At 31.4% G+C, this 15,604-nt stretch overlaps 2 protein-coding genes across 2 annotated transcripts; both read left to right on the forward strand.

Moving 5' to 3' along the window:
* The first annotated feature begins 385 nt into the window (after nt 1-385).
* On the forward strand, nt 386-2,452 carry LOC100253785 (exopolygalacturonase). The gene is made up of 5 exons (XM_059738805.1): nt 386-584; nt 734-1,023; nt 1,113-1,402; nt 1,894-2,110; nt 2,213-2,452. The coding sequence occupies exons 1-5, from the start codon at nt 386-388 to the stop codon at nt 2,450-2,452; spliced, it is 1,236 nt and encodes a 411-aa protein (XP_059594788.1).
* A 2,630-nt stretch (nt 2,453-5,082) lies between these two features.
* LOC100248688 (probable receptor-like serine/threonine-protein kinase At5g57670) lies at nt 5,083-8,100 on the forward strand. Its single transcript, XM_010654224.1, has 8 exons — nt 5,083-5,391; nt 5,829-5,926; nt 6,163-6,799; nt 6,975-7,187; nt 7,269-7,333; nt 7,449-7,584; nt 7,796-7,942; nt 8,029-8,100. The coding sequence occupies exons 1-8, from the start codon at nt 5,083-5,085 to the stop codon at nt 8,098-8,100; spliced, it is 1,677 nt and encodes a 558-aa protein (XP_010652526.1).
* Nucleotides 8,101-15,604: the final 7,504 nt, after the last annotated feature.

Consider the following 15,604-nt stretch of genomic DNA (forward strand, 5'->3'; position numbering starts at 1 on the left):
CCTGCCGCTTTGAGGAGTTAATGATAGGGAACTATGTCTATTTTGAGTAAAATTCAGGTAGCTATTTGGTGGCTACAAAAGAGGTTCGAATATAGCATGTAAAATCCCACCCCATGTTGAAATTGCTAAATATGGGGAGAGCAGCTATAAAAGATAAAATTCTTATTTGTATTGGAATTGATCCTATTCATGTCAAGGGTATACCATACCCATACCCATTCCCTTTCCTTCCCCAATTCCTATATCAGCAAGAGCACTACATACGGATTAATGTTTACTAAAACAAGGTTAAAGGGGTGTACTGGGTGATCAATTTAAAGGGATCTGGCTCTCAATTGTTTTCTTGCAAAAAATCAAGTGACTGTTGTTCAGAATCAAGGTCACAATGGCCATGACAATAAGATTTGTGGCCAAAGCTGTCATTCTCTTGGGCTTGGCTTTAATCTCATGCAATGCTCAGGGCGACCCGCTGCGTGACGATCTCCGTCGTCTCCTTGCTGACACTGGAGCTACAGTTTTTGACGTTACAAAATATGGCGCCGTCGCTGATGGCAAGACTGATAATGTTGAGGTCCTCAACGCTGGTCCTTTTCGCCATCCATTCGCATGCATAACTTTTTTTTTTTTTCGCCTACGAGTTTGTTTTTCCTAAAATTATTGTCAATTTAATATAAAATCGAGAGAGTGAAAAAAGTTGCGGTCATGCAGGCCTTTATGAAGACATGGCTTGCAGCATGCCATTGGAGGGGAACGTCGACGGTTCTCATCCCCGAGGGAAAGTTCTTGGTAGGGCAAGCAACGTTTGAAGGGCCATGCAATAGCCCCAACCCCATAGTTTTTGAGGCTCGAGGAACCGTATTGGCACAGCCTGATTTGAGTGAGTACCCTTCTCCAGAATGGTTGATGTTTGAAGACGTGAATCAATTGATACTTAAGGGCGGAGGAACCTTTGATGGGCAAGGTGTGTTTGCATGGAAGTATAACGATTGTCATCAGAACGCCGACTGCCAGATGCTTCCAACTGTAAGCACAAACTCAAAACTTCAAATTACCATAATGGAACTCGGACATACAACATTTGACCGATTACTTGCTTTCTTTTGGTTGTGCAGAATCTGAAATTCAACAAGGTGAATAACTCTGTGGTTCAGGATATCACCTCCCTCGATAGCAAATCATTCCACTACTTTATCACCAATTCCTATAACTTTACTGCTTTCAATCTCACTATTACTGCCCCTGGAAACAGTCCAAACACTGACGGCATGCATCTAAGCCGTTGTGATCTGGTGAATCTATCGAACTTCACCATTAAAACTGGCGATGATTGCATCTCAGTCGGACAAGGGAGCACCAATATTAACATTACAAACGTGTATTGTGGCCCGGGACATGGCCTCAGGTAAGACCCCGTAAAATTTGTCCTAGAGAGAAATTTGAACCCTATTTGCCAAGTGTTTTTAAAAACAATTTTGAAGATAATTTTTTAGAACAGTTTCATTATGTTTTGTAAGCAAAAAAAAAATGTTTGAAACTTATTATGTTTTTAATCTATTTTCTATTAAATACATTTTAAAATAGTTCTTATAAACTATGAAAACAAGTTAAAATAATTAAACATACTTACTAAAAACACTTTATTTTCTATTTTTTACTTAAATTCGTTTTCTATTTTAAAAAACAGATACTATCTTTTTGTTTTAAAAATAAAAAATTGTTTTTTGTGTTTTGTTTTCTGATTATAGAAAAAGTTCCCCTTTTTTTCCTTGTATTGAAGTGAATAGAAAACTGATTTAGAAAATAGTCACCAAACATGAACTTAATTGCACTGTAAGGAAATGTCATTAGCCTCCGCGCCCTTTGGTGTTAACCCCCTTCTTGGCTTTGCACCAGTATTGGGAGCCTTGGAAAGTACCCAAATGAAAAGGATGTGGTAGGGATTCATGTGACTAACTGCACATTGAATGGCACAACAAATGGCGCAAGGATCAAAACCTGGCCTGGATCACCTCCAAGTCAAGCTTCATCCATCATCTTTCAAGACATAGTTATGAACAGTGTAAAAAACCCCATCCTCATAGATCAGAAGTATGGTTCACATACAGGCAAGGTAACAAAGTTTCCTCAGTTTTCTCATCAACCAAACTAAGTTTTTATGGAAAAGGGATGGAATAACCACCTATCAATCCGCTTTTCCTTTGAATTTGTGTAGCCATCTCGTGTGAAGGTCAGCGATGTTCTTTACAAGAACCTAAGGGGGACAACGATTTCAAAAGTAGCAGTGTCCTTGGTATGCAGTGAACTGGTCCCTTGTAATGGGCTTCAACTGGAGGATATCGATTTCACCTACAACGGCCCGGCGACTTTCAAAGAGAACTTGCCCTTTTCATCTACATGTTTGCATGCAAATGCGTCCTATGTCGGCAAGCAGAACCCACCAGCTTGCGCTTAGTTTCTCAGCTTACCGCTCACCACCGGAGTGTGTGTGCTTTGAGTAAGCTCCATTAGTCCACAAAAAGAAAAAGAAAAAGGGATAGCATCAACAATAACTCAGGTTTTAATGTGATTATTGAAGCTTGGTTTGGAGCTTCTTGTAAGTTGTAGGTCGAATTTGTCTTACAGTTGTACATTTGTGCCCAGTTGGATTCGAGAAATTGCCTCTTGTAACATACATGCATCACTTGATTTCCATCGTGCCCACATATAAGAGTGAATTCATTTTTTTCATTTTTCATGATCACTAATTAATATTTCTCTTTTGGCTACTTTCAATTTTCCATCTCTACTTTGATAACCATATCCTAACGCATATAATGCTCTAAGGAAAATCAAATTCTTTTTGCAATTCAATAATGTATTTAATAATTATGAGGATTCTAATCACTCTATTAAACATTTTAAATTTCATTGTTCCTTTTTTGACAACCTTATATATTGTATCAGTGCTCATTAAAATGATTCAACAATCGCATGATTCATTTGGGTCAAACAAAGTCTTTGTGAGAGCATATATGGTAGTAGGTGCAATCTATAATTCAAACATTTGAGGTTATTTTAAACTATAAGTTATGTTTGATTCTAGGAAAGTACAAAAGAAAGAAAAAAAAAATTAAGGAAAATGATTTTCTTATGTTTGATTGTCCTATAAAATATTTCAAAAAAATTAAATATAATTAAAATTAGTTAGAAACTTATGCATTTTAAAATTATTTAATCTTTATATTGACGAATTAAAATAAATAAAATGAGTCTGAAGTAGCAAATAAAAATAATTTATTATCTTTAACTCTATTTTTTATTTTCCTTCACTTTTTCTTTCATTTGCATTTTTCCTCAAATTTTTCGAGAACCAAACATAGCCGCCTTTAACAAATTTGGTTCTAATTAATTACTTTCATCTTTAACTTCAACAACAACGATAGTATTTGTAGGTTTAAGAATCTAACAACAAAAAAGAAAAAAGAAAGGTGAAAGTAAAAAAAAAGGGATAAATGAGTGAAGTATTTTTAGGTCAATGTCTTGTCACATATGATAGTAACACTCCAATAACCAAATTAAAATCACAAATTTATTTCCTATATAATAAGATTGTTATCATATTGTTATAAGATGAAAGAAGTAATGACATTAACAACAAAATTGTTTTATACTTTTCTTTTGCCGTTGCCTAAATTGTAATGGTTGTAAACTGCAATATGTAAAAAGTATTCAAATGTTATAGTAGATTCGTATTTTCTAGCATGCATGGAACATGCAACTCCTTGATCACATAATTTGGTCAACAACTTTTTCATCGGTAAAACCACTTCAAATTGTTCTAAATATCTTCATGGATTAAAGTCACATTATGTACTACCTTGTTAGATAGATTTAGAAGAACATAATAGCCTTCTTCTTCATCTCATCAAACATTTCTTTTGTCACATATTTGGATTTCTTCGACTCACTTGGTAATACCTTATGAACTTGTTGTATGAGTAGATCTTTCATTTGTCGTTGCCATAGGAAAAAATTATTTCAATTTTTTTTTTTTGTTATCTCATACTTAAAAATATAGAAAACATATTAACGATATATTAAATTCTCAAATAGATTTTTGTTTTATAAAATACAAGAAAACAATTTTCAAAACTGTTTTTGACAAATATTTTTTGAACAAATTAAACTTTAATCTTGTGTTTCTCTTCAAGCATGCAAATTGTTTTTTGGTTGAGGTTTGGACGTAAGGCACAAAGTTTGATGTCCCTTTACCATCTTTGGCTTTCTAGATATCATGGTAACATGTGGGATCAAACTGAACCTGGCTTTCGAGGTCATTTTGGAGACTAGTACTTATTCAGTAGACAAGACATGTTTTTGGCGATTCCACTGATGCGAGAGAGGCACTTATGTACGAGGGTTTTGTCCAATTTGACATTTAAAACCCGCAATATTAAAATGAGCTTAGCCAAGGTTGATCGCACTTGATCAAGCTAATCAAGAAAAACATAAAGAATAGCCACAGCCCATAACGCCAATATACTTATACTGTCGGCCAGCATCATCCAATGTACAGAGAGAGGATCGAGGAATGGTCATCCATCTCTTAAATCCCGCAGATTAGATACAGTTGATCATGATGAAATGGTATAAAAATCCCCCGTTCCCGGCATACTAATTTTCTTGGCTTTTTATGAAAACTATGCTCCATTGACCTAGCTCAAAGGGCAAATTAAATGAATCTTCTAAAACATGTCATTTTTTTCCCGAGAATCCTGCTAAGATTTGAAGGAAGCCAAAGACTTGTGTAATTGGGTGCCATAGAGTTTCACGTTCTTGACATCTTTGAAGAAAACAAAAACATGTAGAATGTACATGAATGCCTCGTGAAGCGGAGAATGGTAGTGCAAAAGAACAGAAAAACAGCGAGTTGCACTAGGATAGAAATCGTTACCTACTATGCTGAAAACAAGAAGCAATGTAGAGACATAGGAAAAGCCCTCCATTTTATATACAAGAGCATATGCGGAGCCTTATGACAGCTTAACGGCAGAGCAATCAGGGAAAAGTTATCAATCTGCTGTTCCAACCAGTGAGAGCCCCATGTCCATGCCATCAGTTTTGTGTAGAAGAGAGGGAGAAGGAGAAAGCAGACAGAGTGTGATAGTAGCGTTAGAGGGAAACAAGGTCTCCACTGCACCTCTCGCCAAGGCTTTGCGGGACTTGGTTGGCCCTACTGATGAGCTTTTGGTTCTTGCCATTCTAACTAATATAAAGACGGAAGCACTGCCAATATTACCCAGTACAGATTATAGTTCAAACATCAAATTCCTCCGCGAAGAAGTCAGTCAGAGAAAAGAGCATTACAGGAATATCTTCAGGCCTTTCTATGATAGATGCAAAAGCAGTGAAGTAAGTCTTGTTGCTGTTCTCATGATTTGGCTTGGGGATCCAATAACTTAAACCGTATCAATGTATATATATCCCTCTTATGTTGAGAAATTGGCTATTACAGATCATGTTTTCAATCCGTTTTCTGGGTAGAAAATTGTTTCTGTAACTAGAATTGGCGAATGTTGTGGAGCTAGCCACAGTTTCTGTCCACCAAAGAGAAGAACATTAATCCCTGTGTCATGCCTTTCACTGTCAAATTTTTTTCCATGGAAATGAATTTCATTGAAACAAATGGATGGGAGTTGTATATTTTCTTGACTTCCCTTCATGGTGATTAATCCTTCAGTAGACTCTTGAGATGGACCGCTAAATTTTAGAAGCATCATCGAAACTTTCATGTAATTTGATGGATTGGTTTGAACCCCTCTTGCACCCACTGATTCCTTTATTGACAGGTAAAGTTTCAGCTGAAGGTTTCAGCAGGCTGCCAACCAAGGGACATCATAATGGAGCAGGCAAAGAATTCTAAGACTACTTGGATTGTAATAGATAGGTTACTCTCTCTCTCTCTCTCATGGATAAGTATAATTAAATTGAATATTCTATGATTATGACTTCATCGATCTGGCGAGTGATACAAAGAATATGCAATATCATTTTTTTTTTATCTAACAAGTAGCAAAGAAATAAGAGAAGTTATGTGCCCAATGTTATGGAGTTTATAGGTATTACCATAAAAGAAATTTCCTAGTTTTAGATAAGTATGAAGAAGTTTTTTCGTTGTTGCAGGTGCTTTGCTAGAGACATGATTCCTAGATCGAATGACACAGATTGCAATATATCTTTGGTGGATGAAGACGAGGAGGCTATGATTCTTAAATACCTCGCTCTGAATGATGGATCAGGAACTTCAGCCGTTGATCAAGTAATATCCAATCCAGAACCTTCAGATCTAACAGAGGAACTGCCCTCACAAGAGGAACCACAGCTTTGTTCCTCACCAAATGTCGGAGCTGAGTTTCAACCTTTTTCTCCGTCTGCCCCTGAAAGTATGAGCACAGAAAGAGAAAATCCAACCATGTCTGAGCCATACGAGGAGTGTGAAATTATAGAGGACTTAGAAACACCGAACATCTCTTCACAAAGATTGTGCGACCTTATGCAAGTAAGACCGTTGCATCTGAGCGAGGAAATAGTTGCAGCTATCACAGGTGGGTTTATGACCAAGGTTAGCACCAACAGGAAAGAGAACTCCGAAACATATACCGGGTTTGTAGCCGATGATCAATCTCAAATTATGGTGAAAAGATTCAAGGGTGATTCTGGTGGCGTTCTTGAAGCAGAAAAAAAAGCAGCCTTGTACATTTATCATAAGAATATACTGGGGTTGAGAGGTTATCACAGTAGTAAGAATACCACTGTTCTGGTTTTCCCTTTCGCTAGAGGAAGAACATTGGACAACTATCTCTATGGTGAGTTATAGCATATCTCTTTCTCTGAGATTATCATCAAACAGTAACTAAGAATTTTACTATAAGGGATCAAATAGCCTAATTATACATTATACTTTATCTCATTCAAATCTTTCTATTGATTCATAGCTAGCTAAGATTATGGTGGGGAACATGAAATCTAATATTAGTGCAGGCTCGAGGGGAAAAGAAGTGGACTTGACATTTCTTGATAAAATGGAGATAGCCATTGGAATTGCTAATGGTATCAGATATATGCATGAAGAATGTCCTCGAGGCCCCATTGCGCATGGCGACTTGAAGCCCCACAACATTATTCTGGGACATGATTTGAAGCCTCAGGTAAAAATTCAGGAAAAAAAAAACCCGAAAAAATATCCAAAAAAAAAAAAAAAACTCTCTTTGACAGTGTGGTTCTAACAGATCTCTGGCTTTGGGCGAGCAACCTGGCTGCTTCTTGAACAAACATTGCCGTTCACCAACAAGAGGTTTGCCTTTGTCTTTCTGATAGACCATAACATATTTCTACCTGATATTTTATTTGTAGTCTGCTTAATGGAAGTATGAATTTGGCATAATAAAGTTAAATCTTCGTGTTAAAAGGTGCCCTGATAAGGATCCTTCAGACAACCCATCAACGGTTTTAGTAAAATCCGACATCCTCTCCTTTGGAGTTCTGCTCTTGAGGCTGTTTTGCCGAAGACACGTACCACAGGATGACAAAAATTTGATCAAGTGGGTGAGTAAACACACTAGTATTTCATGGATTGGTACCGGGTTTTCTACCATTTCTCTCAATGCACAGCGTTTTGAATCTGTTTGATAATGGTTTTAGGAAGCTCTTCTAACCATTCTAGTGATTAAAAAATTTTATCAAAAAAATTGTTTTTAAGTACTAAAAAGATTTGAAACTTTTTCTAAAATAACTGAAACAAACTCTTAATCATCAGGCTAGACCATTGCTGCTAGAAAGAGCATTCCATGAGTTATTGGGTGAAGATACTCAGGATTTGGACATGTATGGACTTTACAAGGTGATGACTGCAGCAACTCAATGCACAAAGACTACGCCATCTTCACGACCCTGTATGAGCGAGGTGATATATACACCTATCTTTGCCATGAAATGATCCTTATTTGAAGCATAAAATCATATCATGACTTGGTAAATTATCTTTTCCAGGTGATTTCCATTCTTAGAGGAGAAAGTTCTTGTGCTGTACAGTGTTCTCCAACCATAGAAAGCAGCATGTGAAAAATTAAGCAGATACCAAACACCCAAATTGCTCAGATAGCAAGAGAAAATCTTTGTGATCATGTAATTTTTTTTTTCTTTTTCTTCCTTTTTGGCAGAGGTAGCTAGAAAAATACTTTAAAGAACCCAAAGAAATATATTGAAGAACAAGAACTGGTTTCTTGGACAAAGTTCCATAGAGAAATTGAGCTCTTTTGTGTGTGAACCGATTTGTTTGAAATAACATCGTTAAAATGTGAACCTCTCGTTCATTGTTTTTATATGGTTCACTTTTGTTGTCTCTTTCCCCTTTTTTTGTGTTCAAAATGTGATGAATGTATGATCTATTGTTAGCATTTTTTTGACCTCTAATGTGTGGTCATTGATAATTTTATTTTTATAATACATATAGATTCGTATGTATTAAGTATGGAATCATGTAATCATGCATCATTTAAAAAAAAAAATACGTTTTTTAGAACTTTGACCTTTTGATTCTCAAAATATATGTATTTTACGAAAAATAACTCTCAAAAACTGCATTCAAACGGTAAAAATAATTAATATTTCAAACTTATCCTTAAACCCTCCTCTTACCTACTGCTATCTACCACCTTTTTTTCCCTTGTGAGGACTATCACCTATTTTTTTTTTCTTTTTACATGATTTTTCCTTCTGTTTTTTTTTTTCCCTTCTTTATAATATCCCCATCTTCCTTTTGCTTTTTTTTTTTTCAAAAAAAATATGTTAGCTTGATGAAATCTTTTTAATTTCAAATTTCTTTTAATATTTTATTTTTTTAATATTTATTAATTTTAATTATTTATTGATATTTTAAAACATAAAATAATAATATCTAACAAATAATTAATGATAATAAATTTAATATAAAAATAAATAGATAATGAGCCAATTTAGAGATTTGGGACATAAAATTTTCTATATTCATATTAAACAAAATATTTATTTATTTTGTAAATCTTATTATATTGTCATATTATTTATTATTTATATTTTAAAATTTTAAAATTTTGATGTGAAAATCACAATTGATGATTATAGTTTTAGTTTTTTTGCTTATAAATTCAATTGACCTGAATTACAATTGAGATTTAGGAAATAATTTTTTTTCCTTGGCTAAAATGTTTAATATTTTTAATTAAAGAATATAAAATTTTGATTGTAGTTATAATATTTTGTTTTATTAAAATTTTAAATTTTTTATTTATATTTTTCATAAAAATTATATTTAATCATTTATAATAATAATTTTTTAATTTTATTAAAAATTCAAATTTTTGTATAGTGACATTGTGCATTGATCAATAAAACCATCAGGAAAAAAAAAGTATCACTCTTTTATGAAAAATATACCACTTTTATAGAGAAAAAAAAAAAACAATAACAATAAAATGTGTTAAAAGTAGCATATTTTGATGGCACTTTTAACATAATTTAGTATTACTTTTCTCATAAAACAATGATACCCTTTTTTTTTTCAAAAATTATGTTTATCAATGTGCAAAAAAAAATTAAATTTTAATAAATTTAAAAGAAAATTAACATAAATGATTAAGTACAATTTTATGAAAAATATATATTTTTTCAATGAATCAAAATTTTAAAATTTTAACAAAGCAAAATGTTAGAACTACAATCAAGTTTTTATCATTTTTAATTAAAAATATTAAACATTTTAATTAAGAAAAAAGTTAAAACTACATTCAAGTAAAAATCATAAACAAAAAAAGTTAAAAATCATGATAATAATTTTGATTTTTACTTGAAAATTTAATTTTTTTTAAAAAAATAGAAACAATAAAATAATATGATAAATATATTTTTATTTAATCTATATATATGATAAAATTTATCAAATAAATAAATATTTCATTTAAAATAAATATTTAAAATCTTATATTTCAAACCTCTAAATTTGTGCATTATGTATTTATTTTTATATTATTTTTTCTCAATAGTTCATGCACGCAATAATTAATTATGTCTAATGAACTCCAAGCATAAAAACTGAAATAATTACTGTCTAATTCTATCTAATTTTCTATAGAAATTTAATCATAAAAAACATAGATATTTGAATCTGAAAATATTATTTATTGAAAATATATCTTGATTACAAACAGTTGTTGATACAAGCTTATTGACAGCAGATGGATGATTCAAAGTGATGAATACAAATGGCTAGATTTTTTAAAGAGGAAATTACAAAAGAGAAAGAATTTTTTAGAACACTCTTAAACTCTTTTTTACTTTCCCTAGCTCTCCAAGCTCTCTCTCGCACTCACAAGTTCTGCTTGATGAAGAAAGTTGAAGTTCTATTTATAGGCGAGAATTCGGACTTGAAAAGAAGTTTTGAGTCTTCAATTTTGAGAAATTTTGAAACCACTTCCACTGTATGGAGCATGAAGTCTGCAGAAGGTAAATTTTATCCTCCTTGTCTTCTTCCTTTTTTTTTTCATGGTGTTGCTTTTGAGTCATGGTGTTGCTTTTGAGTCATGGTGAAAGACAAAAACCACATTTCATTTTTTTTACTGGATAAATACAAAGAGATAATTGCACAAACATACAGATGTACAAAAGATTCTTGAAATCTTTTATTTGGATTGACTCATAGGTCTTCCGTAAAGGATTAACTCAAGGTCTACGTATGAATCATCTGATAATGTTGTGTCTTTAGTTTTTTCATTTTCTTGATGATCTCCAAACTGTTTAAGAGTTTGAATGAGTCATTGCCAATATTGCTCTAAATTAGTAGCGGCTGCTAATGAAGCTTGACATTTGCTTTTCAAAGTTAGGAATTCTTCTTGAGTCGATCATTGAGAAGAACTTGATGAATCCTTTGAATTTGAAGATCCGGGTCTTGTTGAAATTATTTGCAAAATCTTCTATTGACATACAAAATCATGATTGAATTTGTCCCACCATTTGATGTTGAATTCTCTAGAAAGAGATAATGAAAAAAGACGAGGTTGCTCTTGCTTCTTGATAATGTTCTATGTGAGAATCCATGGAATTCTTAATCTCGAACAAAACGTTAGGAGTCTAGGCTGAGTGATAGACTGAGATGAAGTCTTGCTCTTGTAGAAGTTGAATTTTTCTTGAATTTCAGGAGGAAATATGGAGTCTAGTAGACCAAAGAGAGTCCACCATTTTTTAAACCAAGCAGGAAATTTGGTATTACAGTTTCTTAAGAATTGGATGAACCAAGAATGTTGGTAACTTTGCACATAAAACATATTGTACCAAGCATCCATATAATCTATGTAATTGTAGCTCATGGGATGGAAATGTTGACTAAATGCCTTGCAAGTGAAGGGTTTTTGATTCCAATCAGTAATGGTCATGACTCTGAGAATTTAACATTTGGAAAAAACAATCCTCTGAGGATTGTTTTTATCAGTGTTATGAGTAATTTCAACTGAATCCACCAAGATGAACTCATAAAATTGACGAGTTTTCAAATGATCATTGGAATTGAAGGTGACTCCTTGAAGAAAGATGTAAGAAAGAATTTTAGGAATTTCTTCATAATTGTACTCTGGTTCAATGAAAGGAATTTCTAAGGTTTTGGGTTTTTTGACATATTGACTTATTCAAAAAGAAAAAGGAGAAGATAGTGTTGAAATAGAAGAAGGAAAAAGTAGTATTGAAATAGTGTTAGGACTAGATTGACCTGAACAGGAATATTTTTAGGGGTTGATTTAGAAGCTTGAATAAAACTTTTTGAAGGTTGAAGAGGAGGAAAATCTGGACTCGGAACTTGAAAGGAATTTGATGTTTGTAATGGAAAAGTAGGACGAATATTTGAAAAGTTTGAAATCATTGCATATGAAGCTTTGGTTTTCTTGGATGATGAAGGAAGTTGAGGCCTAACGGGAGTGCCCATTAGGATGAAGAAGGATCCTTACCCTGAAAAAACTCCCGAGTAAGGAAGTCAAGAAGGAAATTCAACCCTCCTTTGATAAATTCAATTTCAAAATCAAAATTTGAAAGTAAAGTTTGTCATCTTGCAAAAATTTGTTTTGAAACTAGATTTTTAACATCTTTTTGTAAAATATATTTTGCAGCTTTGCAATCAATCTTCAAAAGAAATTTTTTGTTTATCAAATCATTTTGAAATTTTGAAATACATAAAACTATGGATAAAACGTCTTTTTTGACAGTTGAATAATTTATTTGAGCGCCTAACCAGATCTTTGAATGATATCTAACTATAAGCACTTAATTGTTATATTCTTGCTTTAATATGTCTCAATATCCTAATTAGATGCATCTGATTCTACTATGAGCAATGCATTTGGATGAGGGATGTTAATGTATGATAAACGTTTGACTCTTTGTTTAATTTCTTTGACCAAATTAGTATGATGCTTAGTCCATGCAGGTGCATTTTTTCTAAGTCTTTTGTATAAGGGTTCACAAATGATTCTCAAATCTTTGAAGTAATCAGAAACATAATTTAAACAACCTAGAAATCTTTACAATTGTTTTTTATCTTTTATTTCATCAGGAAATTTGTCAGCAAATTCTATTGACCTTTGAATCGGTTTTGTTTTTCCTTGAAAATTTTCATGTCCTAAAAATCTAATCTTTGTTTGAAATAATTTCATTTTTGGAGTAGAACAAGTCATTCCATTTGCTTTAATGACATTGAAAAACTTTTTAAAATGAACAAAATGTTTTTCTAATGAATAAAAAAATACTAAAACATCATCAATGTATACAATTATGAACTAAAAATAAGGATTAAAAATGTCATTCATAATATTTTGAAATTTAGAAGGAGCATTTTTTAGACCAAAAGGGACAATAAAAGCAGTTTTGTATCTATCTTCTTATTTGATTTAAACTTGCCAAAATCCAAATTTCATATCAAATTTTGAATAAATTACAGAACTATGAAGTCTTTTGAGTAAATCTTGCTTATTAGGAATATGGTATCTTATCCATTGTAATACTTTATTTAAAGGTTTATAATTAATTACTAATCTAGGTGCACCTCTTTCTATCTCAACAACATTTTGAACATAAGAAGCGGCACAACTCCAAGGGGATTTTGAGGGTCTGATTAATTTTTTTCTTTAATAATGAATCAATTTCTTGTTTACAATATTCTAAAAGTTTTTCATTCATTTGAATAGGTTTAGCCTTAATGGGAATTTTAGACTCATCAAAATTTTGAATGTAAGGCAAACTTATCTCATGTTTCTTTCTAGACTAAAAAACATTTGGAAGATCATAACAAATTTCATTTTGAAAAAGATCTTGAATCTCTTTTATTTTCTTTTGAACTTTATCTTCTAGAAGTTGTTCTTCTACCTTTTTATATTGAATCTCTTTTGATAGAAAATTTATATGAGTTTGTTTTATTTGAATAAAATTTATCCTTTTATTTATTGAATCACTTTGGACTTGATGTATTTCTTTTTTAGTTAATGGATATATGAAAAGGAAAAATATGGTGTTTCCTAATATTGTAGTTTTGACACCTTCATCATTTACTTGAAAATGGTAAAGTAATGTAATAAAAAGAGTTCCTACCTAAGATTAAAGGTTCAGACATATTTTGTACTAATATAAATTGAGTTCTAAAGTAATAATTATTTTGACATATATGAACATTTTGAAGTTTAAATTCTATTTTTAATTTTCCTTTATTTGTAACAAAAAGTTCTTGACCTGTTTTTTCATAATATTTAACGGGAATTAATCTTTCTTGAATACAATTCATATCAACTCCTGAGTCTATTAATGCTACTATTTCCATTTCAAAATTTTCAACTATGAGTTTTACATTTGTATACCATATTTGAAAATCTATTTTTGATATTGTATTTATAAATGATTCTATAGGAGTTTGTTTATTAGGTATTATTATTCCTAGATCTTGACTATCAGAGGTTTTAGCAAAATCTAATTTATATTGTATTACATTTCTAATTTGTTCATTTTCTTGCTTTATTTGTTCATTCTCTTGTTTTAATTGATTTATTTGCTTTTTTATTTTTTGTATTTCTTCTTTCAAGTCTTCAATAGTTATAGGCCTTTGAATCTTTTTGAATCTATTAAAAATTTCATCAATTGAGTATTGGGTAGGTTTAATGTCTTAAGTTTTATTTGAATTTTCCGTGAAAATTAAATTTTTAAAATTTTGTAAATAGTTTCTTTGTATTTCTTCATCTTGAATTTTGTCTACAACATCAAAAAATATTTGCTTATCTACTTTTGAAGATATTACATTTATTGTTTTAATTAATTTTATTTTTTCTTTATTTTCTATTTTTGGTGTTTCATTAATTTCTCTTAGGTTTTCTATCTTTGTTGTTGATTTTGTTGATGTTGATGTTTCCTCCACCTCTCTCGGGCAAAAGAAAACAAAATTTGATTAAATTTTGTTTCACTTGACTCTTCTTTTGAATTTTCATTTAACTCTTGATTAAATTTTGTTTCATTTGATTCTTCTTTTGAATTTTTACTTAACTCTTCTTGATTTTTTATTTGTTGATCTAATAATTTTTTATTATGTAGAGAATTTTCTATTACTTTTCTTGAAGTTAATGTTGCAATTCTTTAAAGGGTTTCCTATATTTGAAAAACCAAAGGAAAAAAGGAATAGTAATCCTAACTTGTTGCATATATTTTTCATATTGTTTTCTTAAAGCATTTCTAATTTGAGGAGGAAGTTGTTGAAAATAATTTCTTTTTACAGTATTTTCAGGAGAAAAATAATCTGATATAATCAATTCTACTTCAGGAACAAAAGGATTTCTTTTAATATTTCTTTTTCTAATGATATTTATATTTAAAGGAGGTTTATTATGAAGGAAAATATATGACTCAGACTCTTCTTCAAAAAGAGGAATTTCCAAAACAAAGTTTGACATATTTTTTAGTTGATTTTCTATTTGATTCAATTCTTCATTAAATTTTGAATTATTAAATTTTATATGATCACTATATGATGATGTAGCTGACGATGTAGGTGATGATGCAATTCATGATGCAAGTGATGAATTTGTAAATCTGATTATCTTATATGAAGAATTTTCTAAATTATATGCAGAATTATTTAATACAGATGCAGAACTATCATGAGACTTAAGAGATCTGGAAGAACTAGTTCTACTTAATTCCCTTAAAATATTACTCATTGTCACAAAAAATAATCACAATTTTATCCTTAATCAATTCAGATAATTTCCTTAACAAAGACCACCACAAACGAATCAACATGGGACTTACGTTCCTTCTACCCTCCAAACACCGCTATCTTAGGCTGACCAAGCCATTCACAGGAAATTCAATGCGAACTAAGTCAGGACTAAATCAATGATTAATTACTGTTCCAACTCGTAACACCACTTGGTTCTCAAGCAGAACGTGGCTCTTATACCATTTGCATCTAGGACATATAACAGTTCATGCACGTAATACTTAATTATGTCTAATGAACTCCAAGCATAAAAACTGAAATAATTACTATCTAATTCTATCTAATTTATTA

This window comes from Vitis vinifera, chromosome 7 (genome assembly GCF_030704535.1).
Source record: "Vitis vinifera cultivar Pinot Noir 40024 chromosome 7, ASM3070453v1".
NCBI lineage: Eukaryota > Viridiplantae > Streptophyta > Magnoliopsida > Vitales > Vitaceae > Vitis > Vitis vinifera.

Bases quoted from the DNA above. Each gene is read 5' to 3' on its own strand.
- LOC100248688 (XM_010654224.1), top strand. From the start codon at position 5,083: ATGTCCATGCCATCAGTTTTGTGTAGAAGAGAGGGAGAAGGAGAAAGC. The intron at 5,927-6,162 runs GTTACTCTCTCT...TCGTTGTTGCAG, and splicing joins ACTTGGATTGTAATAGATAG to GTGCTTTGCTAGAGACATGA. The intron at 6,800-6,974 runs GTTTTCCCTTTC...ATTGATTCATAG, and splicing joins GTAAGAATACCACTGTTCTG to CTAGCTAAGATTATGGTGGG.
- LOC100253785 (XM_059738805.1), top strand. From the start codon at position 386: ATGGCCATGACAATAAGATTTGTGGCCAAAGCTGTCATTCTCTTGGGC. The intron at 585-733 runs GTCCTTTTCGCC...CATGGCTTGCAG, and splicing joins TGTTGAGGTCCTCAACGCTG to CATGCCATTGGAGGGGAACG. The intron at 2,111-2,212 runs GTAACAAAGTTT...GAATTTGTGTAG, and splicing joins ATGGTTCACATACAGGCAAG to CCATCTCGTGTGAAGGTCAG.